At 45.6% G+C, this 27,395-nt stretch overlaps 2 protein-coding genes and 2 long non-coding RNA genes across 4 annotated transcripts in view; 1 reads left to right on the top strand and 3 right to left on the bottom strand.

Moving 5' to 3' along the window:
- Positions 1-10,494, top strand: part of mark2b (MAP/microtubule affinity-regulating kinase 2b) — a 44,033-nt gene extending 33,539 nt beyond the window's left edge. Inside the window, 8 exon segments of the mRNA XM_079371331.1 lie at positions 2,104-2,370; positions 4,455-4,481; positions 7,858-7,893; positions 8,654-8,763; positions 9,543-9,568; positions 9,570-9,728; positions 9,730-9,838; positions 9,841-10,494. Coding sequence (XP_079227457.1) covers positions 2,104-2,370; positions 4,455-4,481; positions 7,858-7,893; positions 8,654-8,763; positions 9,543-9,568; positions 9,570-9,728; positions 9,730-9,838; positions 9,841-9,893 — 787 coding nt within the window. The 3' untranslated portion in view covers positions 9,894-10,494.
- On the bottom strand, positions 716-2,092 carry LOC306841432. Its single transcript, XR_013781511.1, has 2 exons — positions 1,978-2,092; positions 716-1,929 (listed from the first exon to the last, which is right to left on the bottom strand). It is a non-coding gene; the product is annotated as an uncharacterized lncRNA (long non-coding RNA).
- A 3,332-nt stretch (positions 10,495-13,826) lies between the features above and the next one.
- Positions 13,827-27,395, bottom strand: part of LOC306841433 — a 172,786-nt gene continuing 159,217 nt past the window's right edge. The window contains exon 2 of the long non-coding RNA XR_013781512.1: positions 13,827-16,050. This is a non-coding gene — a long non-coding RNA (uncharacterized lncRNA). The remainder of the gene's footprint in view (positions 16,051-27,395) is intronic.
- Positions 16,058-26,503, bottom strand: rcor2 (REST corepressor 2). Its single transcript, XM_079371313.1, has 14 exons — positions 26,221-26,503; positions 23,020-23,145; positions 20,871-20,927; positions 19,998-20,078; positions 19,761-19,813; positions 19,510-19,671; positions 19,309-19,433; positions 19,134-19,200; positions 18,641-18,880; positions 18,397-18,474; positions 18,022-18,079; positions 16,928-16,995; positions 16,685-16,846; positions 16,058-16,576 (listed from the first exon to the last, which is right to left on the bottom strand). The coding sequence occupies exons 2-14, from the start codon at positions 23,141-23,143 to the stop codon at positions 16,220-16,222; spliced, it is 1,632 nt and encodes a 543-aa protein (XP_079227439.1). The 5' UTR covers positions 23,144-23,145; positions 26,221-26,503; the 3' UTR covers positions 16,058-16,219.

The raw sequence follows: 27,395 nt of genomic DNA on the forward strand, positions 1-27,395 counted from the left end.
CTCGGACTGTTTCGAACCTGGTTGGGAACGCTGGAGAGAAGGTACCGCTTCAACACTTAGACCGTTCCCTGAGCTGGAGAATAGGCACCTTTTTTCTCTCAGAACATAGACCTGTGACCTCGAGTTCCCCTCCACTCCCTCGTTTGTATCCAGCTTTCCATAGTTACCCCTCTTAAAAAAAAAAAAAAAAAATCTGTTCAATTAGTCATGCATTTGCATTAAAAATGACTGTGAACACATGGTGCTGATCAGAGACGATGTGGCTGCACACAGGCTGCTCCATATTTCAATAAAGTAGAGGTGCACTCTGCTATATGCAAACCAAGCAGCCTCGCATGAAAATCCTCCAGCTGCATCATGGGAACTCAGCTTGCATTGTTGTCATGCACGGCCTCTGAACACTTGGAGAGAGAGAAAATACTTTGAAGTTGTCAAGAAATTGGAAAATCTTAAATTACAGCCATAGTCAATACCTCGTCTGCCTTTCAGCTGTGTCCATAGCAGAGTAGTGTGTGTGTGTGTGTGTGTGTGGAGGCATATTTTATATATATGGTGCACAACTTGAACACATCAACATCCAATCAAAAGATGCGTTTAAGCTGTTCATCTCACAGCTCCACTGTCCGTATGAAACGGCTCTCTTTCTCTCTGGATGCTCGACTGTAGACGAGTTCTGCACGGGCACGGTGGTTTTGTTTTTCAGTCCCTCTCTCAGATGTTTTTTTTTCTTTCTTTCTTTACCTCTTGTTCCAGCACTGTCACTCACTCCCACTCACAAAGCAGCTCCGGTCAACCCTGCATGCAGTCCAGTTTTCTGCCTGCTCTCTCCCTGCAGGGGAGAATGGAACATGTAGTCCTTAAAAACACAACGCTGTTTTTAGGTTACACATTTTTTTCAAAAAGAAGAAAACATGCCTTTATATAATACAGTAAAAAGCCGTGAAACCCGCATGGGTGTGTGGATTGTGTGTCTCTTACTCGGTAGTTAATGTGGTTTCCCATGGCAACAGATACAAAACATACTCTAATAGTGGACTACAGATGGGCAGCAGTGCCGCCTTTCTTATGGTTGTTGGCTGTCTGGAGTTTCTGTTACTGGACAAATCTCTTGAATTGTCCAAGAACATTTTATTTAAATAAATATATAAATGGTGGGCAAAGCCTGTCACTGCCAATCTGACTGTTGCAAATACAAACTCCCATTTTGTTTTTGACTTCACACATTTGAGTCACTACAGTCTCTGCTCCGGTCCACCTGCAGCACTCGACAGTCGATTGTCCATTTCTTTATGACTTGTCTCTCTCTCTCTCTCTCTCTCCACTTGCCACACGCTGGCATGACGGATATAAACACACACGTGCATACATACAGTTTAAAGTTTGGGGTTTCCTGCTGTGTTTTTTTTTTTTTTAAATCTACGTTTGAGTGAGTGGGAGACTTATGTTTGTCATGCTTTGCTCTGAAGAGGAGTGTGTGTGACCTGCTGCTGACTTAAATATTGACTTTGCTGACATCAGGGATTTTGTGAAACATCAGTGTAAGCAGACAGTGAACAGACTCTTATGCTCGGGTAAAAAGCACATTACAGCTCAATTGTTTTTACTAACTGTATGTTTCTCTCCTCTTCAAACCCATCCCCTCTTTTGATACTTTTTCCTTTCTTCTCTCTCTCTCTCTCTCTCTCTCTCTCTCTCTCTCTCTCTCTCTCTCTCTCTCTCTCTCTCTCTCTCTCTCTCTCTCTCTCTCTCTCTCTCTCTCTCTCTCTCTCTCTCTCTCTCTCTCTCTCTCTCTCTCTCTCTCTCTCTCTCTCTCTCTCTCTCTCCGTCACACCTCACTCTACCTGTCCTCTCCTCTCTCTCTTTGGATTCCGTCCTTCCAAATCTTCATCTTTACTCTGCTTTCTTTTCTCTCCGCCGTCACTTCCTCTTCTTTGATCACACCTTCTATCCTTTTGTCCCTCTCCAATCTGTCCTCACTTCGTCCTCCCTCTTCACGTCCACCTCCCTGCTCCCCTTTCCCCCCCCCCCCCTCTGCATCACCTTTTCTTTTCCGTACCGCCCGCCTTTCCCCAATTCCCCTCACCTCCAAATCCTCCCCTATAGTGCGCCATCTCAGCGGGCTCCCGGTGCGTCTCCATCTGCCCATAACATAAGCAGCGCTGCCGTGTCAGACCGTCCCAACTTCTCCCGGGGGGTTGGCATCCGCAGCACATTCCACGCAGGCCAGCAGCGGGGCGCCCGAGACCAGCAGGGCTCCGCCTATCCCGGCGGGCCCGCGTCCCCATCACTGTCCCACGGCAACAGCCAAGCCAGGAGGACACAAGGCGCTACAGGGATTTTCAGCAAATTCACATCCAAGTTTGTACGAAGGTGAGTAGCAGGAAAACAAAAGGAAGGAGCGTGGGATACTGGGAAGGTAAAATGGTTCCGATTTCTGTGGTTTTAGAGCGTAAACAAAAAGGAAACAGTGAGACAGATTAGATGGGCAGAGATGGAAAGAGAAGAATAAACTTGTAGCGCAGTCACTGAAGCAGCTGTGCTACTTATTATCCAGCTTTTTTTTGCAGCACAAGTAGCGTTTAAGGCTTTTTCCTGCGAGGTTTCCGCCTGAAACAGAAAATGACTAGTTGTGGTTTGAAGTCAGTGCACATGCTTATTTCATCTCAGGAACAACACGCTGTGTATATATACGTCCATATCGTCAGGAGCTGCTCTGGTCTCATCCCTATTACTAAACTGGCGCTGATCTACGACTCTGCTCCGAGCAGGACGGGGGAGAGCAAGGCAGCAGCTGTGTCTGCTCTGTAATTTACTTTGGAGCAGCGGGGACGAGGGAGTCATTTTGGTTTCGGTTCAAACGTCTGGCCCAGTTTTCACCTCGGTCCTCTCGGGCAGTTTACAGCACCAAAAGCTGCTCTCAGGAGTACCTGAGCATGACGGCTCAACAAAGTAGACAACTGACAATGTGTCAAACCCTGCCATGTCTGAACACGGAGATACATAAGTCGACTGATCTTTCCACTTTGACTTTTTGGTTGGACAAAAAATATCGGCCCAACATCTCTAGTGACATCATTGTGTTCAGAAAAATGTGTAGTTGGTTTCTAAATGTTCCTGTGGATTTGTTGATTTTAGGTCGTAATAGATCTTCTTGATATTTAATCTGACTCACATGAAAACGTTGGCGATCACAGACAGTTAAAGGCAGATTAAAACTTCTTAAAAAGCAAGAGATGGTAGATCTGCTTATTTCAGTCCATTAGCATGAAGGGAAACCAACAGAGCAGCAAAGATGAAGACGTTGTCCAGTTTCTCCCAGAGGTTCATTAGAAATGAAATGTTTAAACGTGTGCATGAAGAAAGGAGGAAGAGAGAGAGAGAGAATGAGTTCATCGTGTTATTGAGGCTGATAGTTAGCTTGAAAAAGGGAAATGCAGAGTAATCGACTGTTTCCTGCATGCGTGGGTGTGTCTGTGTGTGTGTGTGTGTGTGTGTGTCAGTGTGTGTGTAAGGCGGAGGTACAGGCACAGCCGCTCTCTAGGCCTCCCACTCAGAGATACTGTAGCTCCGTGGCGACAGTATCCATGGTTACACCGGAGATATCACTTTTCCCTCAACTATAAATACCGCTAGTGGGGACACCTTGACACGCACACACACACACACACACACACACACACACACACACACACTCACTGACTCGATAGCTGGCATGCTAGCAGGAAGTAGAGGTGCTGTAGTCCGAGGTTGTTCCATTCGTACAGTTTGAACACAAACACACACACACACTGACTGAAGCTGTGTGTTTTATTAACATATCATGTAACCATATCGAGATGTGTGTGGTGTGTGTAGAGTAGATAAATAGATACATTTCTCATGTGTGTAAAGATTCAGTTCTTGCTTAACCTTTGTTGTTGTTTTGTTTTTTTTCTTTTTGAATGTGTATCTGTCCGTGTGTGTATATAGGATGTGGTTTTCTCTTTTAGTTGAAGTTTGATCATGTCTGAACTTCTCACCTCACAAAACACTTCTTTTCAGATCACCCAGGACCGCTCTGAAGCGCTTCATTTCAAGTCTGGGTTGGGGGGGGGGGTGACTTTGTCCAAACAGGGTCTCATCATAGCACTTCTTTGTGAGCTGATAAAAGCCCTCCAATGTGTTTCAGTGTGCATTTGTTAACACATTCACTCCCCCCACCTCTAATGCCATTCGGATGGGAAGTCAGCGGTCAGAAACACTGATGGATGTTTGTTGTTTTCTTGCTTTGTTTGTTATTGAATGTCATTGTGGTTGTTGCTTTATTCTGAAAGTAAGCCTGCTACATGTTGGACTTTTATCCCCCCCCCCCCATTTTGAACTACTACTCAGACGGCAGCTTGTCTTATACAGGAAAGTCTGAAGTCTATACGTTAAGTTTCTCTTTCTTTCTTTATCCTCTTTTGTTTTTGTAGAAATCTCTCGTTCAGGTTTCCAAGAAGGTAGGCAACATCCCAGACGTTAAATATATATATATAACCCCTTTATATATACGTATATTCTCTCCTTCATATATATTTCACATATATATTTTTTCCTCCCCTTTTGGTGTTTCGTGAAGCTTTTTGTTGAACTCTTCTTTTGTGCCTTGAGCCTTATCTCTTTTTTTTTTTTCTGTGGTTGGCCCTCGCTTTTTTTTTTTTTTTAGCCTTCTGGTTTTGAGTGGCGTGTTATGGCCCTTATTGTTTTTTAAATTCCATTTTAAATTATTTTTTTCTACTAACCTCACCCTGTCACTTAACTCACTCACTCCATTATCACGCGGCACAATAACATCTCAACCCTCTGCCTCTTACCGCCCTCCATCGTCCCTCCCATCAAGCTATTCCTCAACAACCCCCGCCTTTCCATTCATTCAGCAGGTAGAGTGTGTGTGAGCCGGTGTCCCCCCCTGTAGCGCTTCAGATTTAGGTCAGGGCTTATGGTGCAATAGATCAAACAATTCCTCTCCAACTCTTAACCCTTTCCCTCTCATAGCCTCAGCTGATAATTTACCTTTTTTCTATTAGTTCAGCTGATAACTTCCTCTCCAAGTCCTGTACTGTCGAGGTGTCATGGAATAAAACTAATCCAGATCAGGAGAGAGAGTCTGAGTGGAATAATCACAGATCTTGAATCATATGACACAGCAAAGAATCACAGCAATAGATTCCGGGTATTTAAGTCATTTTCAGCTGTGTCACATTTCCATGATAACAATTATCCAAACTAACTTCATTTAAAAATTTTTTAAAAAAAACCCTTCAAACCATCATCCATGTCACCTCTCTGCTCTCATTGGTTCGCCCTCTTGAATCAAATAAGCTGTAGAGGCAGCTGTTGTGTTTTTACATCCTAGTGTATGTTTTTAGATGTACTTCTAGGTAAGTCCCTGACTCAGGTCTAAAGTTGTAGATATGGGGTGGTGGGGGGATAGAGTGGTGGGTGGGGGGGGATAGAGTGGGTGGTTGGTGGGGATAGAGTGGGTGGGTGGGGGGGTAAGAGGGAGCCAGGGGGGACGGTGCTGCAGTGTTTCTCAGGCTGCACTCTTCCTTTTCTTTCACTCCTCTTCTCACTCCCGGCGATGGCTCTCTAACAGAAGCAGCAACAGAACTGGATGGCTTTGACCTACTGACACCTTCATACTGGACACACACACACACACACACACACACACACACACACACACACACACTTACATTTCATACAAGTATATGTACATTAATGTTACTGCACACGTGACATTAGCTGAATACAGATAATACACACTTGCTGTCGAGTGCTTTTCTCACCAGGTGCTACAGCAATTGTTCCTTAACCAGGACTGTTGCTCCCCCTGGTGGTTAGAAGCTGCAACTACATTTTAATATGACAGTATAGAGTTGAACTTACATCTACTGTTTTTAATCTAAATTTCTCATCAATCCTATCAGTTGAAATATTGAAGGAGGAAAAACATGGAATGAACATGAATGAATCGTGGGCATAGAGTTGTGTTTGTTAGTTCTGGATAGATTGTAGTGCAGTGTATTTTCACACTTCTCGTCGCGTGGAGGCACGCACGCAGGATGTATTTGAGTTCAAGTAGTCATCTTGGTGTGCTCGTGTCCCACGCTGCATCCCTTCATACGTCACACGCGGCATGTGAAAAGAGCGAGAGCGACGTAACGTCACCTTGACCTCGACTGTTTCACCTTGTTCTCATTTAAACACGCGTGTGTCTGTTACAGGGGATATTTGTCATGATGAATTTTTTATTTTTTTAAAAAGGGGCGAAACAGGAATGATGTCTCTCCACTTATCAGAATTAATTTTCAACCTTAATGACTCTTTGTTTTGTTTTTTACCTGTCACTTTTCTTCCAGTGTCTGCATGTGTTATGCTGTTTTCATTTATTTTATCTGTTGTCGTCTGTGTGTCTCCATCCACTCTGTTGTGTGTGTTTTTGTCTCGTCAGTCGGTATGAGAGGATGTGTGTGTGTACATGTGTGTGTACATGTGTATTTGTATCCAGGTTGTAGTCACAGTGTTTCCAGGAGCGTCTGTTCAGCGACCTGTGTTTAGGTTACAGTTCTACTAATCAAGGTTTAGACGCAGCGCTGGATCATTAATGCTCCTTCACCTCCTCAAGTTGCACGCCTCGCCCTCACCATGCTGACTTTTCTGTTCCAAACCATTCCATCCACGTCCAAATCTCTCATTTGACTCGTTTTGTTTCTCCTAACATTTGTTTTAAAACGCTCCATTATTGTGCCAATCCACTCTGTTTCCTTTCACCGCAGCTCTCAGGCGGGTCCTTTGATTCTGATCTCCAATAGCTCGTTGCAGGATTTAAAGAGAAGTCATAGTGATGAATCGATTCACATCAGTACTCTAATCGTAATAATAGCGTAGGCGTCAGCAGCTGCAGAGGACGCACCTTCATCTTTTTAAATGGGAGGTGAGGGAACATTTTGGCTTCCCCTAAGACAGAAAATGAAAGACATGAAAAGATAACAGACGAGACAAAAAGCGTCATTTAATAGACGCCTCAACAAGAAGCTCCAATCAGCTCCAAACATGGAGAGCGGGTTAGCTTGCCCCGAAAGGACTCCGTGTCAGTCATCAGTTGTCTTCAGTCTCAGTTTGTGAAATAAATCGTATCGTGAGTTTAGCTACTCGTTTCATCCTGAGCTCGTCATGTTCGTCACTTCCTGTCTGAACACCGCAGCTCTATTTGTTCTCACTCGTCCATCACCTGTTTCACATCCATCCTTCACCTGCTTGAAGCAGCTCCTTCCTTTATTTGAATTAAATCATTTCCAGAGTTTAGTTCACTGTTTACAGAGCGTTTTATCTGTAGAGAGCAGATACACATGTTCCTACACTGACTCAATGCACCATAGGTGTGAGGTGTGTTAAAGCACTTCTGCTGTATTGACCTTCTGTTGACCGATTTGTTTTCTGATTGGTTAGATTTAAATATTTCTCCCAGCATGCAGTTCCGTTCAGGACTGGTGTTTATTCAGTTTCAGACGCTTCTTCCTTTTTTATGTAAGAACAGACTGCAGGACCTCGACGCTCGTCCTCGCGTAGACTCGCTGCGTGCACAGAGTGGACTGGCATCAGGGCTGTGACGCCCTCCGTGGTTAGCCACTTTAAACTGAAGCACTGTGAATAGAAATCATTCCCTTTGGTATCGTCAGCGTGGTGGGATTGGAAACATTCAGGCAGGCATGGCGAGCAGAGCAACTGTGTACAGCCAGCTGATTAACATATCTGTTTTGTTTTATTTGAAAGAATCCAAATGTTGCTCTTAGCCTGAAAAAAGACTAAACATTGTGTGATTTTTCTCGAGAGTCCGTATGAGGGAGAGGGTCGGGATGAGGGGAGCAGGTGAGATACAGAAAAGCCCGAAAAAAACCAAAAAAAAACCCTGACAACCCCTTGAAAATCCTCAGGCTCTACCAAAAACCGCCTGCCAACACTAGACTGGGAGCCAATGAGTAGATGATCTTTGAGCTTGTTGTGAATGGCTGGGAGAGGGAGGGGCCGAGCTGGGATGTAATTGGTTGGTGGTGGTGTTATTTGCTTTAACCAATCGGGAGTTGAGAGATTAGCAAACAAATGGTAGCATCCCAGAGAGTGAAAGTGCTGGTGTGGAGGTGACCTGCATGGTGGTGTGTGTGTGTGTGCGTGCGCGTGCGCGCGTGTGTGATGAAAAATCAAAATCCAAGTACCCACATGTGTGTTTGTGTGCAGGCAGATTTGAAAATGTCTGAAACACAAACTCTTCTACGAACCCACGCATTTGGTTTTGAACCTGAAAGATGTGCGCACACAAACACACGGGGTGCTTAGAAATTTTGCTCGATGTCTCCATGCGTTTTCATGACCTCATCATCTCCCTCTTCCTCTCAATCACTCTCCATTTCTCCCTCCTCATTCCCTCCTCTTTTTTTGTGTTCTTCACTCTTTTTGTGATCCTCTCTTTTCTTAAACACTTCTTCCTCTCCTCCTTTTGAATGATCTCATCCCGTCTCCTCCTGTCCCGCTATTTTTCCCTCTCCTTCCCTGCTGTCTCACCACCTTTCCTCTCTCCTCCTCCTCCTCCTCCTCCTCCTCCTCCTCCTCCACCCTTCCATCCTGCCCCCAGGTCTATGCTGAGCAGCACGGTGGACAAGTCGGAGAAGACTTCTGGCGGCGTTCTCTCCTCCTCCTCCAACAACGACGAGAACAACTCCTCACCAGGATCTGGTAACACTGGTGTGTTGGATTTGAACACTACAATAGAAACAACAGTCGTTGTGACGCTGTCCTCTGCAGACTTGTCAAACTAAGACGCTGCTGTGATTTATTTCGCTACAAGATGGAGCTGTGACGTCTCCTGAACTCTTTCTTACCCTCCGCTAAATGAACATCAACACGAACACCTACTTCAGTACTACTAGCTGTACTCATGATTTGATTCAAATAGATTGCAGTACACAAACAAATGCAAGAGTATGACTTTGGCAGAACAAATGACTGTCTCCCAAAAAAGCACGAGCACAGAGATCGAAATGAAGGACAGCAAAGGCCATCTTTTTTTTTCTATATTTTTGCCTTTATTGTAGACGTGGGACGAGAATAGAGTGAGAAACCTGGAGAGACAGAGTAGTGGAGGACATTTGGGGGGGGAAAGGGGCGGGGGGCCACAGGTCGGATTTGAATGCAGGCCTTTGTCTCTTGAAGGACTTGAGTCTCAGTACGTGAGGCGCACGTTGTACAGCTGGGCTACAGAAATGATCACAATCTGACCAAACACACGCGCAAACGCACAACCAGTTATTGTGACAATCACTGAGAAAGTCAGATTCTTTCACACTGCACGTGGAGGCAGCAGAGTCTGTCTTCATTTCACCGTTCTTATGGATAAACATGTAGAAGAGAAAGCGCTCGATCTTTGTCTGGTAGTATTCTCTCGTTCTTTCCTCCTGCTGCTCGATGACTCATCTTCCACCCTCTCTCTCTCTCTCTCTCCTCCTCTCTCTCTCTACCGTCAGGTGGAACCGGCAGCCCTCCAACCATCCGCCAGCCAAAAGGACTCTGCCAAGCCGCGCTCGCTTCGCTTCACCTGGTCGATGAAGACCACGTCGTCCATGGAGCCCATGGAGATGATGCGCGAGATCCGCAAGGTGCTCGACTCCAACAGCTGCGAGTACGAGCTGCGCGAGCGCTACATGCTGCTGGTGCGTGTCGGGCAACCCGGCGCGCGACGACTTCGTCCAGTGGGAGATGGAGGTCTGCAAGCTGCCTCGGCTCTCCCTCAACGGCGTGCGCTTCAAACGGATCTCGGGCACGTCATCGCCTTCAAGAACATTGCCTCAAAGATCGCCAACGAGCTCAAACTGTGAGAGCAGAGGAGCAGCGAGGAGGGATGAGATGAGAGGGTGGAGGTGGGAGGCTGAACAGGGTGAGAGCGAGGTTGGAGCAGGGTAGGGGCACTATGGAGGTCGGGAGGTAAGCTACAGGGTGGGGTCACTTTAAATAACAGGATCTGTTATCTGACAAAGGTCTGAAGTAGGGCTATCGGTTCTCCTGAGAGTAGAAAAAGTTTTCTTTTCTAGAAGTTCTTCTGTTCGTTCAGTTCCTGAGGCCCTGCAGCAAGAAACTCTGAGTGATTTCCTCTGAGTTGTGAAGGACTTGTAGACCGAGATCTCTCTCTTCCCCTGCTGGGTTTCTTTTCATGTTCTACTTAGACGTTCCCACACTTCTGCATGTCTGATCTCCGTTCTTAGAAGTCCCCTTTTTATCACTTTGACCACTCCTCGTCACTACTTCCTGCTATTTATTCAGTTTTTTTTTGTTTTTTTTTTGTTTTTCCTGCACGGTTCTGCTGCCGGATCTTTTTTTTTCTGGTAGGAGGGAAACCAGGTTAAAGGTGGGTTTGGATGAGGACCAGGAGAGCAGAGGAATTGCTGGAGTTGAAAAAAAACACAAAAAAAAACAAAACAAGTCTTTCTGTGTTTCTCTGAATCTTTAATAAGTGCTTGATGAGGGAGAGGAAGCTTGGAGCCTTATTCTGCTGGAAACTCGAAAAGAGTTGAGATTGAATTTGTTCTCGTTCCCCTCCAAAACGGAATGGACTCCCGAACTGAGCCAGGACTTTGGTTGCTGAAGCCCACTGTCTCATATACACAACATCCACAAATACACACCACACACACCACACACTTGGAATTTGGCTGGATGAACTCTGCTGACTGTTGGTTAACGGACACTCTCCGCCCTCTCCCCGCCTGCCCAGAAACAAACTTTTTAAGATCCACCTGATCCATCCTTCCACCAACTTCCACACACACACACACACACACACACACAACACACACACGCACGCACGCACACACACACACCTCATAAAAACAAACACTTAACCACCCTCTCCCGTCTTATTTCCAAGTGAACTCAGCACAAACACATCCACCTGTTCACCTTTTCACTCCCTGTTTGTTCTTCAATTTCTCTCGTGCCGTCAAGTCGGAGGAAGCCAGTCAGACTTGACGTCGGCCGTTGATTGTTCGAGCTTATCTTTACTGAAGTCCGTACTTGATTTTTCTTTCCTTTCGTCTTTTATGGCTTTTAAAGAGTTGTGCACTGGAAAAGAGGGCAGACGAGGAGACTGGGGAGGGAGGGAGAGTGTATCGACCGGTTTGTTCCAGGATGTTATGTTGCCTTTCTTTAGGGAGTCAAATTGGGGCTTTTGTTTTTGTTGCATACGTCAGCACATAAATGCTCAAATGGATTTATTTGTACTATTTCTGTTGATTTTTTTTTTTTTTTCTTGTGCTTCAGTTGGCATCATGCCTTCATACCCAGAATGTCAACACTGAACCCACTCATGTCGCCGTTTTGTTTTTGTTTTTGTTTTTTTCCCCCCTGCTTCCCCTCTTTGCTCCAAGTGTTCCCAAAGAGCAAACTCATAAACCAGGTGTCTTTGGAGTCTGTAACAACAGTGTGTGTGAGTGTACTTTAAAGAATCACTGAAAACGAAAAAAAAAGAAAAAGAAAAAATGACTCGACGAGGACGACGACGACGAATGGTGAATTATTTTCTTCTATTGCTTTTGATTTGATAATATATTTTTTGTGTCGTTTTGGGCTTGTACAGATTTGGATTCTTTTCAGGGCAGAGGGATCACGATGGATCATATCATTGCTAAATTTTTCGGTGTAGTGCACCTTTAACAAACACGTTTAACACATGACTTCTAGTTTATCAGAATAAACGCCAACCCCCTCCACTTTCTGAAAGGAGATATCGACGTCTGTTCTGATGATGACGGCAGCGTGCTTGCATCATCCTTGCAAAAAAAAAAAGATTTTACTTTTTCTATTTGAGTTTTTTTTAACATTTTCTTTTTTTTTTAAAGGCCTTATCAGTGGAGAAGGCTTGAAGCGGAGAGAAGCCAAGACCTTACGTCAGAACGTTTCTCATGTCTGCGCACATTTTCACACTTTCAGAACACAAGACGCCACCTCTCGGGTCTCTCGCTGCGTTCATTGCTCACGAAGGAAACAAACACATGGTCTCGGGGGGATTTGAAAAAAAAGGGGGGGGGGGGGGTGTGATGGGGACACTGCTTGGTCTCCTTCAGCTGGTTGTACCTAACTTAACACTTTTCTTTCTCTCACAATGACCACTGTCGTTTTATTAATTTCTCTCCGTTTTGAAATGTCCGATCTTTCTTTCAAGTTGATCATTGTATTAAGGTGCTGGGTATTGGATTCTAATTATTATTCTGGCTGTTGGCTGTTATATTATCTCTTTCAGGGTTGATTTAATTTGACATTATTTCGTTTTACCATTGCTGTAATTTACATTGATTTTAATGTGTTTTGAGCAAACTGTAACTGTAGTGGTGGGATTGGGGTTGGGAGGCTGATCAGCTCCTGAAAAATGTATTATTTGTTTGTTTTTTTGTGTAAAGACAAAATGATGAAAAATTACAATGATAGTAATAAAAACAATGATCTAATGATTGTGTGCCTCTAAGTCGTGTGAAAGCAAGTAAAAGGGGAAAGAATCCTGGCCTTCATGGATCTCATTCATACATCCTTTATGAAACTATACCTGGTTTATAATGGGACCAACCAACCTGGTAAAGATGGAACCAGTGCTTCAGGACAAATGACATTCAGATTTCATTTTACCAAAAAGATAAGCAGATCTGTCCTCATGATCTGAATGTATTTGATTCAATTTATTTTCAAACTCGATTATTTAGGTTGAATCTGTAAATTCTGAGTGAGGCTAAGAAATGTTGATATTGCCCCACATCACCAGAAGGGGGTGCTGTTTCTTCTTCAGCTTCACATTAAGATTTTAGAGTGCAAATGACGCTGCCAGTTTCTGGGGCTGTTTGAAGAGTTGTGTCTGGGGTGTTTCTTGACCTTGGACTAGTATAAGTCCTGGATGGAGGGCAGGTCAGCCCTGAGGGTTTTTCTCTCCAGCCATTATGGTTCTTCACTGTGTGAAGGTCCTGTTTGGTGGAGGATGCGAACCAAATAGTGATGAAAGTGCAGTGTAGAAAATGATAAGCGGGTCTAATGTCCCTCTGCGGGAGGTCCAGAGAGAGACTTAAAGGTGTGTATGTGGGGGGGTCTGTCTCTCCTCAAGTCCTTTGTCATCTTCTCAGTCTTGAGCAGGTTTAGCTCCAGGTGGTTCTGACCGCACCAGCAACTCCCACGTGCCAAAAAATTCCCAACATGCTTTTCCAAGGTGTTTCGTGTAGTTTAGGGTGAGTATGATTCTTTTAGAGCTGCTACAAATCCAGGTAAAATATAGACCATAAAACTAACATTTTTCCAGCCTTTAAACAATGAGATTAAGAAAAACTGTCACATAATTCCAGGAGTTACCTTTAGCTCCCTCTAGTGGATTTGTCTATTTCCTGCAAACCAGTTTAAGTTTTTCATGTTAACGCTGTCTGCACGTGCCTCCAGCTCTGCTCAGGAATGTGAAGCTGCAGGTGGCCAAACCTGACGAGTCAACAGATGGGTGTTTGGTTAGGGCTTAGCTGTTGGAAACAGAAGATGTGCACCTGAAGCGCATAAATAATAAAGCTGTAAACAAACATTTCAATAGACTTCAATGTATCTTAATGTTCTCCTCCACTCTGAATTTATGTCCAGGCTGGGTGATCACTTTCTTTTAAAGATGACTAAGACGTTTATTTGGTCATTTCTTTATTCTAGAAAAAAAAACATTTCTCAAACACAAACAGTTCAGTTTCCACAATGTAAACAACTTCTCACATACAGTACACACAAGCAGTTTTTTTGGGGGGTGGGGGGAAGGAGAGACAAATGTGAGAAAACATGTTCAGGCAAAGTCAGAAGTCAATCCATTTGAAAGCCAAACACGGTGGGCTGCTCTGGTTGCTGCTTAGTGCTGTGTACATTTGAACCCTGAAGGCCTCTGCTAACAAAAGTAGCTGACGCGAGACTGTATCTGTGGCGAAGAGCTGAACTCAAAAAGATAAGATACACAGGTCGAGCTTGTGGAGAAGAAATGGCTGCGACTGTCTTGATTCAACTCGAAATAAGTCTCCATAGCAGAAGAGCATTGTGCTCATGATGTGGCCAATATCACCACACGCCAACGAAACAGACAGACGGTTACACGAGATGAAACACTCGCAGCAAACTCATCGGCTAAATCAACTCTCAGAGAAGCCGTGAACATCCTTCTGTGCTTCGAGGAGGGACTAACGGATGAACTCGCAGACAGGAAACTGCGTCTGCCTGGACACAGAAGGCTTAAGGAAGTGTTCATTCATCCACCTGTGTAATAGTCTCACATGCTGTGAAGCTAACCATCCAGCTCGCCTCAATCTCAGCCAGCATTGTGCTCTCTATGCTGACCCACATACAAGTTGTAGGAATCTTCTGCTTTTTTTGTAAATATACATTCTAAGTCACTTTCTTGCAAAGGGTTGTTTATCGCTCACAGGTATGCATCGTCAGTATGACAGCCAGCTAGCTTAGCTTAGCATAAAGGCTTGAAACAGATGGCTTTGTTAAACAGAAAAAAAAAAGTGCCTGGCAGCATATGAGCAAACGACGAAGCCTCATCTCCATCCAACTTAAAACGCCACATTAGTGAGGATTTAATGGCTGGAAAATGTTTCTTGGCAACAAGCAGTTCTAGATTGTTGTTTTGAGTTTGGGAAAGAAAAAGACAAGACAGAAAGAAAAGAAGTCTCCAAACTTCAGAGATGCTAGCAGGTGGATTGTGTTAACTTTGAGAACGACTCGCTGTTAGCTTCCCCATCAGCTACAGAAGTTCAGTCCAAAAAAGAACGAACGTGGACACAAGTTTTTTTTCCCCCCTTAAAACACATCTGGACTCATCCTTTTATGTAAATCAATCAAAGTTCATACTCTGCTGCTCAACAGCTAACTGGAAATATGAGCATTTGGTGGGTCAGTGAGTTTTTAAAGCAAGAAGAAAGACTTTGGCACAACATTTTGTTTTCTCAGCGTCTGCAGGAGGTCACGTCCGCCCCTCGCTGTAAACCAGGATCAACAATCAGTCGTCTTACACGCAGACGATTGGTTCTTCTGGTGTTAAAGCCATTCACAACAACACACTCCTCAAAGAAATGAAAGGAAAAACAAGATGACAGAAGGACGTCAACACAGAGCCAGTGGAAAAAAAACCCAAACAAAAGTCTTCATGAGTCCATCCCGGGTGTTTGGGACTTTTCTCTTCTTAGTGCTCAGTCAGCGTTCACCATCATCATAATAAAGTTTGCACTACCTCAACTACTACAACAACTAACGTATCTAAGGGCTCACTTTAAAAGTCTAGTCAAAAAAAAAGGGGGGGGGGGGGGGGGGGGGAACGTCACTCCAGTAAATACTAGTAATACATGGCTATGAGAGAAGAGGGAGACGTCTCGCATCTTGCTCTTTTTTCCCATTTTTTTGCACCAACAGCTTCAACGATTAAAAAGCCGAAACGATCACCTCGAAGCTTCGGCGACGAAGCCCCCGGATCTCCTGCGGAAAAGTACCTTCACGCTCGGGTTTGAAAGCACAGCTTGACAACAGGAAGGAATGTTTGTTCACATCTGAACGAGTTCCCGATCGAGGAAGGGGAGCAACTCTTCTTCTCCCCTCATCTCGTCATCGTTCGATTTTCCTGAAGGTTGCTTGGATGACTTGATACCTGCCCAGTGGAGTCTACAGTGTGTGTGTGTGTGTGTGTGTGTGTGCGCGTGTGTGTGTGTTTATGAGATCAACCACACTCATCTGTAATCCAGATGTTCAGCAGTTGCCATGGAAACGCACAGATGGGTTTCACTCTGTGGTCATAGCTTTCTTCAACAGCTTGACAATCCAGTGTCTCTTTTTCTTTTCGTACTGGGAGCGGTGTGCAGGTAGTGTGTGTGTTCAGTGTGTGTGTTTGTGTTTAATGTGTGTGCATGGTGACGCGAGAGATCGTTGGTCTGGAGGTAGGTGTTTGTACAGTAAAGGGGCTTCAGGCCGTTGCCTCACAAAGTGGACCTGGTGGGGGGGAGGTTGGTCATGTGATTTGTGTCCCAGGAACAAAGGCTTCGTAGACGGAGTAACAGGAAAGTGTTGTGTTTTTGGTGTGTATGGATGTTTATTTTCCTATAAATAAAACTGTGTGTGTGTGAGCATGTGTGTGTGAGCATGTGTGTTTGTGTGTGTATCAGTGGGAGTTGGGCTGCTCCACTTTCAGCCCGACCAGTGACGGAGGCACCTGCACTGCAGCGGAGGAGGAGGAGGAGGAGCTGGGAGGTGAAGCCCTGAGGCTGGAGCTCCCGTTGGAGGAGGACGAGGCGGTCACCGCGGGCCTGATGAGCGGCGGCGGCGGGTGGTTGTGGGGCGCTCGGTTCTGGAGCGGGCGCGTCTGCAGGGGAGGTGGCTGACGGAGGAGGCTGGGGGGAGCGGAGGGAGGTGCAGGGCGCAGCAGAGGAGGGGGCTGCGACAGGGAGGAGGGGGTCTGGGAGGAGGAGGGCGGAGAGGAGCCCTCGGCAAGGTCAGACGGAGAGTCTTCCATCTTGACCTGAGGGCCGGGAGGAGAACGTGAGGAGGACACAGGAAGAGAACAAATTGAGTTTCATGCTCCTCACACGTGCTTCTTTATGTCTCGTGTATCAGCTGCTCGGCTCACCTCGTCCTCGTCTGCGGCTCCATCTGGAGCAGCAGACAGCTCGTCAGCGCTCCTCCGGGGGTCTCGCTGGTCTCGGCTGGTTGCCACCTGCTCGGCCGCCCACTCCCTCAGCACCTCGTCCAGGTTGAACCTGCGCCGGTAGCTCACGAAGAAAGAGCTCACCTGTTCAGACAGGAAGTGTGCGGCTTAGGAAGGAGAGCAGGCCCGAGGTCAGAATAAAACCGCTGATGTGACCATGCTCACCTGAGCGGGCGTCTTTGTTCCTATCACCTCAGCGATGGCAGTGAAGTCTTTACCATAGCGACGTATAGCTGAAAGGCAGACAGGGAAAAGTCAGCTTCTGTTTATAATGGAGCTGTCAATCCAGATTCATTTAGGTCTGAAAGAACCACACTGACATCTGTGACTCTCATTTCACTTCTACACAGCTCTGTTATCCAGTCTGAAGTCATATTCACCTTCAAACCACTTTGTTTTTTACTGTGTCTGATTGGCCAGCTAGTCGGACTGACCTGAACCTTATTGGTCAGAAGATTTTGAGACACAGAAATTTAGATTTGTGTGAGCTGCAGGCTGTAATCATCAAGATTAAAACCCAAAAGCTTGAAATATTTGACTTTGAGTGTAACGAATGTATTAATGTTAGGTAGAGTGTGGATTTGAACCACAGAACATAAAATGAAAACACTGTTCTGTAACTTTCTGAACACAAACTCAGAATCGATGCAGACTCAACATTAGAACCAATCAGCTTCTTTCTGTGAACTTCAGTTCCTAGAACCCCGTCTAGAGGAACCTTAAGCTGATGGCTTATAGACCTTGTTTAGCAGCAGCTGGTTCTACGTTTATATCCAGATGTGGTGTCGGGCTCCGTGTCCGTACCAACGTACGGTGAGTAACATCTTCTGTCATGAAACCTGGTCTGGAGAAGACGCCTCCCTGAATGCCCTCCTGTTTGTTAACTGTGCCTCTTTATTTGACAGAGCGCCGTCGAACAGTAGCTGCTTTACTCCGACTGCAACTTTAGTTGACTTCCATCACAGCTGGACACTAAATCACAGCAGCTCACTCTTCCTTTCAGAGCACATCAATTTATATCATTCAGAACACACGGACGACAGGGAGAGAAACATGTAAGCACGCTGGATCGCTTTCAACCGAGCGTCACATTTTATGGATGTTTGTATTTTAGGTTTCCTTCTTCTAATCACCGGGCGCATTGTTTCAGCCAACGCGACACCAGAGCTGTCTGTGAATGGACGAGGAGGAGGAGGCCCAAGGGCACGAGGAGACTCTGTAGGAGGAAAAAAGGAAGACCATGATGCTGCTTTACTCACCCTGCACGGCCAGGAGCTGCTCCTCTGTGGTCCAACGAGAGTTCATCTTAGGTGCAGGCTGAGAGAGAGAGAGAGAAGAGAGAGAAGAGAGAGAGAGAGAGAAAAGTTAGGTGGTTAGAAATGGAAAAAAAGAGAGGGGTGAGAGCAAAGAGCAGATTAGGGCTAATCTTAGTAGCACAAGGGCTAAAATAATGGGAGAAGGAGTTGGGGATGGGAAACACATTTAAGAACAGAGAGAGAGACACTGAACGTCAAAGATGAAAATACGAGAATAGAGTCCGGGGAAAGAGGAACAGATGAACGATATAAAAAGGGTGGGAAAATGTTTTGAAAAATGTTTTAAGAAAAGAAACAAAAAGAAAAAAAAAAACATACCTCAGCAGGTTTGAAAGTTCCAACGCCTTCATTTAAACTCTGTTTCAAACTACTGTTGTTCTGTTTAATCGACTGAACCTGTGAGAGAGAGAGAGAGAGAGAGAGAGAGGGGGGGGGGGGGGGGGTTAAACTTGATGTTCTACTGTTCTGCTGACAAGCCTGAGTAATAGTTTATTCTTTCAGTCTCTGATCAATCTCAGCATCATGGGAGCAGATTAAAGACGCACGTGCATGAGTAACATACCTGTCTCTTGAGAGACACCAGCTGTGTGTCCAGCTGCCGTACAGTCAGCACTCCTGCGTCGTTGGAAGCTGACAGGGACGTGATGTCTCCCTGCTCCAGGTACATGCCTTTGGGCGGTCTGCGGCGGGCTCGGAGCGGGTGGTGGCGGTACTGAGCCCCGATGTTTTCCTTTTTCACCGGCCCAGAGCGGCTGGGCGTCGCCTTGTCCGAGCTGGCATTGTTTGGATTCTGTTTCACTGCCTGAGAGGACGAAGACAATTCATAAATAATAATAAAAGATCTTTCCCACTGTTACATTTTCACAAGAACCGCAATTCAAGAGTGCGGTATCACATCATGGATAATGAATGAGCTTGAAATTGAAAGATGTTGATTTGGCCTGACTGATCTCCTCAGGCAAGCCGTGATTTACAAAACAACTTTTATATTCCAGCAGGCGTGCACACACACACACACACACACACACACACACACACACACACACACAGCTCACCTCTTTCTTTGTGTCAATCTCAAAGTCACTGTCACTGCCAGGGTCGCCTTCCTCCAGGTCGTCATTACTACAAGAGTAAAAACACATCTGCTCAGGTCTTTCTACGATGTTGTTTCTTCCTTCTGTCCGTCCCTCCATGCGTCTCTTTCCCTCCACGATCGGTGGTTTCTCATACCTGTCGTCTTTCTCTCTCTTGCTCACCAGCCTCCTGGCCTGTCGGTCCATGACTGAGGTTCTGGTCCTCGTCTTCTTCCAGCTGTAGTAGTACTTCACCAAGCTGGAGATCAGCTTGTCTGGGAGCTGAAGAAAAGTCAAAACGTTTAGCACTGGCCTTTGTGATTCAGGTTGAAAGTCAAACTAAAGCAGGGCCTCTCACCATCTGCTGGATGCGGTGGAAGCTCTTGCCGTGGAAGCTGAAGGCCTGCTCGAAGAGCACTTTATCCTCCACTGTCCACTCGTCCGGAAAGGGGGTGAAGTTGGCCAGGTCGGCGAGCGAGCGTTCCACGTCGTGTTTGTGCCACAGTAACATGCCCAGGGCCTGAAGGAGCCAAAGAAAAGTTTAGGCCTCAAACAGGGACAGGGAACAGCCTTCAAAGCAGACGGACGTGCGATGCTGTCGAGCTCTACCTGCTCCATGTTGTATCCGTGTTTCTCCTTGGCCATCAGGATGTACTCGTCCACTGGGAGGAGGAGGAGGAGGAGGAAACGGATTTGAGAGAGCGGCAAATGACGACGCGAGAAACAGAAGGGAATAAGGAGACAGGGCATAGGAGGAGTGTGTATGTGTGTGTGTGTGTGTGTGTGTGTGTGTGTGTGTGTGTGTGTGTGTGTGTGTGTGTGTTCATGTTCATGCATTGAGCTTACACATGGCATCAGACAGCTGGCTGTTGGGGCACCACACCAACATGCTCCTCTGGTCTCTCTCATCGTAGCGGGTTGGACTATCTGTAGTGAGCACAAAGTAAACACCTCACATTTAAACATCTCATCAGAGAGATTATACCTCCATCTGAACTCATCACCTACTTGTGTGTGTGTGTGTGTGTGTGTGTGTGTGTGTGTGTGTGTGTGTGTGTGTGTGTGTGTGTGTGTGTGCTCCCTATATGTCTCTGTCTGAGGTTGTCACGACTTGTCAAACTAATTCACTTTTTTTTTTTCTGGCTTCGTCTCGCTTCTTTGCATGTTGCGCTCGTCTGCTGCTCTCCGCTCTTCAGCTTCCGCTTCGTTAGCGAGAGAGAAACGTGCAGGAGGGGAAGACGGAGACGTGCAGCTGCTGAGCTCTGCGGGGGGAATCGACACCTGTGCGCTGACTTTAAAACGCAGGTTGGTTTTCCCCCTCGGCTGCGAGCTGAAGCGTGTGGGACGGTCTTCATCATTGTGCATCGATTAAAACTCAAACAAGCCATCACAGCACGTCGGTCTGAAATTAAAATGTGATCAAACTATTTCAGCAAAACGACTCACTCTAGCGTTATTCTGCGTCACCATGGCGACACTACATACCACTGTGACACATTGAAAAAAGAAAGTGCTAACGGTAAAGAGAAGAGCTTTTTGGGGGGTTTTTTTCAGTGTAACACTGGTCAACCAACGTTCATTGTTCTCATAATCTGCATTCTCCTTCTTCATTCATTTCAATGTCACACATTTCTCCTCACTTCCAGGCCCCCCCCCTCCATGTTTTTCTCTGCGCCCCCCCCCCCCTTCTCTCCCGTTCTCTCCTCTGTGCCATCTCACCTGGTTTGAACTCTGGAATCTGAGCTTGGTAGTCTCCTCCCACTCTGATCATGCTGTCTGTAGACAAAAAGAGAGAGAGAGTGAGAGAGAGAGAAAGAGAGAGAGAGAGAGAGAGAGAGAGAGAGACACAGAGATAGAGACAGAGACAGAGAGAGAGAGAGAGAGAGAGAGAGACACAGAGATAGAGACAGAGACAGAGAGAGAGAGAGAGAGACACAGAGATAGAGACAGAGACAGAGAGAGAGAGAGAGAGAGACACAGAGATACAGAGATAGAGAGAGAGAGAGGACAAAAGTGACTTTTTTTATTTCCCCCTGATGGTGGGTCGAGCTGTACAGGGAGACAGAACGAGTGTCCGCACTAAATAAGCGATCGTGTTAATGATCTGGAATATGGGACGCTGGTGGCTCAGCGGTTAGTGTGCGCCCCCCTTTGTACAGAGGCTGGAGTCCTCGAAGTGAGCGGGCCGGGGGGGTCGAATCCATGCGGTCATTCTCCACTCTCTCCCTCCCCGATTTACAACTCTACCTTCTATTTCTTCTATTTCTATCTACTGTCATATCTCTCAAATACAACCAACACAACACACATCTTTAGCACCTCGACACGCTCCGCCCTTCATTTTATTTATTTTTCATTATTACACGTGCAGGTCAGCAGCTATTAAAGTACAACTGGTGAGCATAACTTCACTTTCTCCATCATGTCTCACACTCACGCATGGTTTTTTTTATCTCACATGCAGTGTCATACAGCACAATGACTCATTTGTCATTTTTCTGATTCTCTGTTTTATTTCATGAATAACCTCAAAGGCCAATTCGGACTAATTCAGACATCAAATGGTCTTCAGCTGTAGAAAACTCCTCGATAAGAGTTCAACATGTTGCCTGATCGTAATATCTGATGTCACTCCAAAAGGGTTTCTTTCTCAAAGTGACAGACGTAGAGACAGAGTAGGACGGAGAGCTGAACGTGAACCAGCTGATAATGGACATTAAGGCATTAGTGCTGTGGTTAGGCGCAGACAGAGAGACAGTATGGGAGTAGCAGCGAAGCAGACACCGAGGACACATTACTGTTTCCTCAGGGACCGAGGACAGGAAGGGAGGAGAGGTGGAGTTTATGGGAGGAGAGAGGCAGAGAGAGGGTGAGAGGAGAAGAACACTTCTCGGTAGGAAAGGGGGGAAAAAAAGGAGCCGGTCGTGAAGAGCTTTGTGATTTCTCTGAAGACTGTGGGGAAAGTACACACGGCAGTTAAAACGTGAAAGATCACCGGCAAGTCAGCGGGGTGAAGGAGAGAAAGAGCAGGAAGGAGAGACGCATGCGGGCAGAGAATAGAAAGGATGGGAGAGTGTGTGTGTGTGTGGGGGGGGAGAGAAGGACAGAAGGAGGAGCAGTGACGAGGACTGAGGAAGTACTGCAGCAAAGCATCGAACGCAACCGCGCCGGGATCACGTTTGGAAGCGCGTGTGCGGGTGAACTATTTTACACGGTCCGATCTGGAAACATTACCAAATCTGACAACATTTGGCTGTTGCTGTGTTAGTGGTAAATAGAGCAGCGAGGAGGAGGAGGAGGAGGAGGAGGCTCGGGACTCTGACCCGACTCCACTGATGATTAAAAAATCGCTGGGAAGGCTGCACAGCGTTTGACAGCTCTCCCAGCCTGCAGATACGCCGATCTCTGCAGAACAACAGAACAAACAAAAAAAAGATCGATCTGTGTGAGCACATGTGGTTGCTGCTGCTTACGCTTCGTTAAAAACCGTTTCCCGGGCTATCTCCATTGCAATCCGAACCAGAGTTAAGCGTAAAATGTCACACAGCGTGGTAAACTGTCACAGATGGAGCGTGGAAAGAACACCAATAACGCTCCAACAATGTGCTTCTTGTACCTCGTTTCATTTCGCTCCCAACTTACAGCTTTTGGATGTCCTGATTTTTTTTTTTTTGCAACAGACATGAAGAGATGTTCTTTGACTGTTCATGGTTACTATGAACCTTCCTCTCTGTTCCTGTGCACTTCCTGTACGCGTCATGTGACCCTCCCGTCAGACGAGCAGAGCCACCTCTTAACCGTTTTTTTGGTCTGGGTTTTAAATCAGTCAGCCCGGGGCGTCGCCGCTTTGACACGTCCGCGTTCCTACCGTGAGCGTGCTCTTCATCGCTGCTCTCCTCTTCCGAGTGTGGCTGGCTGTTGCCGTTGGTTACGGTCTTCGCTCTGCTCCTGGACAGGACCCCGGCCCCCGAGCGCTCCATCACTGAGGGCATGGCTGCAACCAAACACAGACATGAAATATGAATAAGCGATCATCATCCTGATCGGATCTCTCATAAACCGTCATCGGAGACTTTTGTGAGGTGGCTACCGTTTGTTTTCACTGAAACCCTGATTTACTCTCATGAAATCACACAGCACGCCATGAGAATACTTTGGAGGCGATCTCTTCATTTCTGCTGAGCTGACGTGATTAACTCAACACTAGTTCAGAGCAGAACTCCTCTTATCTATGGAGGAGCCCGGTTATCAGTCAGTGACTCTCTCCTCACACAGCTCCATCTCTCTCACAACTCATCAGGACATAACTGAGCTCCAACTGTTGGTGTGAACACGTGTTTATTGTGTACTTAGAGCTGACTTTTTTACGTTCACGTATTCACCCCTCAGATCACATCCCCACACGATCCACAGAGGCGTCTTCTCTCGTTTGGATTCAAGGAGCGACTGACTCAAGTCCTCCTTTCTTACTCGAGCTAATCAAAGAAACTGTGCAGTCGTTTGGGCACCAGACAAGAACTGAAGACAGTTAGTGTACCAGACCACGGTATGAGCTGAAGTTATTTGGAGCCTGGACAAAACAAGCTGTCTGTTATTCAGTGCACTAGGAAAATGATCATTATTAATTGTTTACTGATTGGTAGCTCTGATTGGATTTAAACGTTTTTTTTTTAATTGTAGGAAGAAAAAAAATTGTAGGAAGTTACATTTTTACATCCGCCCGTGTATTCATATTATTATCCTTCATATTCCACCTAGATACGTATGATTCTGGACATAAAGGTTTACTGATATGCACCGCAATGCAAACTTCTTTTTTTATTCTTTTTTTTACTAAAACTCAAAAAACCTTCTTGAAGTTTTTTCAGAAACAACATGACCTTTGTCACATTTATCAGTCTGCATTCTCTCTCTCTCTCTTACACTACTCTAAACACAGTCTGCAGCACAGGTAGAGGAGGATCACAGTGGTCTTCACTAGACCTGGTAGACTTACTGTGTGGAAACATGTTCTCAAATACAGTTATTTAGTCAGTTAATCAGCCTTCTGTGCATCTATGTATTGCAATATTAGTGCTACATTCATTTAAAATCCAGATGATTTATTGGCTATAATCATTCAAGTTAAAAACACACACACTGCATCGATCGCCCCTTTCTGTCCTCTTTTAAATCAGTCTCACCATCAACCTGAAACTTCCTCCATTCATCAGCTTTATTCAAGACCTCCAAGTGTGATGACTTGTTTTCAGCCCTGCTGTATAAACATCTTTCGCATTACTAAAATATATTCAGTCTCTCGCACATTTTACACAAACAACAAACATAAAGCCACGCTGAGGAAATCCAGCACATCAGACAAGTGGCATCTCCAGAAGAACAAATCAAAGGTGCCCTGGGTTAACACGATGGGTGCTCCTTCATGAAGAGGGCTCTCGTTTAAAGTGTCATCCACAGTCAGCGACAGCTATCACTACGTGGCCAAGCCTCGTTGTCTCTCCCTCTCTCTCTGTTTCTCCGGGGCAGCGACTCTCACAAAAGACTAGACGGTCAGCTAAGGACACACACAGCACAAAGTCAGCATGTCAGAAGTCCCTCCAAAAAAAAAACCCAGAGCGGCTCACACACACACGACAGGTGAACACAAAGAGAGACCGATCGTGATCACACGTCGATGTACAAACACTTAGTTTGGGGCAGTGAGTGCTTACACTCGCCCTGGTTTTCATCTTCCCAACACAGGAGCAACTTCATCATCAGCAACCGAAGTTGAACTCGAACAAAGCAACGACGCGGATTTACACGGCAGGACGACTCGACGTGAAATCGTTCACCTTCTTCTCCAGATTAAACCTGCTCTGTTTTGATTTAAAGTGAGGGGGGGGGGATGTCTACAACCCGAGAGATTACACTACATCTACCAAACTCCGGTAGACAATACAAGTGTCCGAGGCTCTCTGGGGGTCTTTGTCTATCGTGGCTCCCGTTTGCCCCCCCCCCTCAAACCCACAACAGCTGCCCGGCCTAACTTCACTATAAACTTATTATCTGAGCCTTAAACACATCACATGTCCACATTTGCACATCTTTAAAATGATACCGTTTACAACTGAGACTGGTGGGTATGTTTAATGTCACTTTTAGAGAGTTTGAAGGTAGTATAGCCTCGGCTCGGACACGGGCTGTAGTAGCCTCGATCTCCGGTAGATTCGTCAAAAACTATTGTAACCTCAGCACTAAAATAAAGCTCGAGTCTGTTAGTGGTGAATTGTACTACTTGACTAAGCTTTTAGGCTTGCAAAATTAATTTGACTATCTCTATTTAAATCCCCCCCCCACACACACACACGTCAACTTCAATGGGCTTTTGTAAATCTGACATGACTGATAACACACAAACATCCATACCACATACTGTTTCAGGTTTATGAATGTTAAATAGTTTTTTTTTTGGTTTTGTTTTACAGATAGCTAAACATGTTCTCCAATAATCAACCTCATTAAATGTTTTTTTGTTTTTGTTTTTTTTAATCTGGTAAAGACAGCACTGCAATCCTGTTTGAATTTTCCAACCTTGGTTTTTGTGTAAATAAATTCTAAATTAAACCTCACATAAAAAAAGTGATGGGCTAAAGGTCTTTGCGTGCTTACTTCCCAGCTTAAATCAATAACTTCACATCTTTTTCCCTCAGCAGTCCTCTGTGTGAGACTTTGAAATCCTTTTGTTTTCCCCACGCTTCCCTGCTTTGCTGATGGTAAGTACAACGATTCGCCCTCTAGATTATTCAAACTCAAGTTGTCGGGTCTCTTTTCGGGACCTCTAGCTGCAAACATGAGCAATGTGAACAGTCAAAGAGTCATTTTCAGAGTCTCAAGAATAAAATCAGCCGACCTCCCCCTCCTCCTCCTCCTCATCCCTCCTTCCCTTTCGTCGTCAAAGTGCATCTACAATCAAACGGAGTTGGTCACTGGGATGCTAATGTTAGCCACCTAGCTTGCAGGGTTAGTACCTCTGCGTTACATTAGTAACGTATTTTGAAAGTGGAGACAACAGTTACACACACTGTACCTGTGTGTCGTCTCTCTCCGCTTCCCCTTCAAAACTTCTCTGCACCTCCGTCCTCGGTCCCCACGTCCTCTCCGAAGTGCTCACAGACAATTCGGTTAGTCCAAAAAAATCGTATTTCTCGCCTAATTGATGTCCACAGTCAGTACAATGAAATGAACTGCATGGAGAGATGGTAGTGTGTGTGTGTGCCGGGGAGACGGACAACACCCGGGGAAAAGTGAGGTGGACATCCGCCCGATGTGCTCGCCTCCTCCCAAACCAGCCGTTTGGATTGACAAAAAGTAGTCCCGTCAAACTATTATTTATGTTTTATCCCAATTTGGAATTGTTTGCAGCTAAGCATGTCATTTGATACAACACGGTCTGTTTTCTTCACCAGCATCGTACTGAAAGGTTTTGACATAAAAATCCAGTTTCCACCTTACAATTAACACTATGCTAACTATCCGCAGGTTATATCGTTTAAATAGAGAGCGGATGAATTGGCTGTTGTGTTTAGTTGATAAATTCAGGAGGTGTTTTTAGAATATTAATCTGCCATCTATCAAAATCCCATAAATTAGGGACTTCTTGCCAGTGTGTCGGCGGAGGGATTCGTCAACTGTGCATCGCTGTGCTGAGGCAGGCTGTCCAGACTTGTACTGATGTATGCATGGTGGAGAGAAGAGGGAGTGCAAATTGAACCCAATGTCTGTAACTGTGCATACATGAGAAAGTGTAATCAAGCACCCACTCTGCTGTGTGCATGAACTGATAACAAGTTTCAGCACACTTGATTCCTTTATCTCATTTAAAATGTCCAACAATTGAAACGTTTTACCTTTGTGTTTGTGCGTGCGTATTAGTAGCCTACATGTTCGTGTGTGTGTGTGATTCTCACACCTGATGCTGGCAGTACACACCAACATACAAAGAACCTGCTGCTACCTTCACAAGTGTCTGCTGCTGACATGTAACAGCCTGTTACTTACTGCTTTATTTTCTCTCCACTTTCTCTTGGCCATCACCTCCTTTCTTTCTTCCCCACCTCTTCTTCATCATCCCTGTTTGCACATGTTCCTACCTTAGCTATAGCCTACATATCCTCCATGATCTCTCTTGTTTGTCACCCACCCTTTTCCTTCCACAGTGCATGCTTCCTGCTCCTTCCTACACTCCTTTTTTTATATTATCCC

Source organism: Symphodus melops (genome assembly GCF_947650265.1).
Source record: "Symphodus melops genome assembly, chromosome: 20".
Lineage (NCBI taxonomy): Eukaryota > Metazoa > Chordata > Actinopteri > Labriformes > Labridae > Symphodus > Symphodus melops.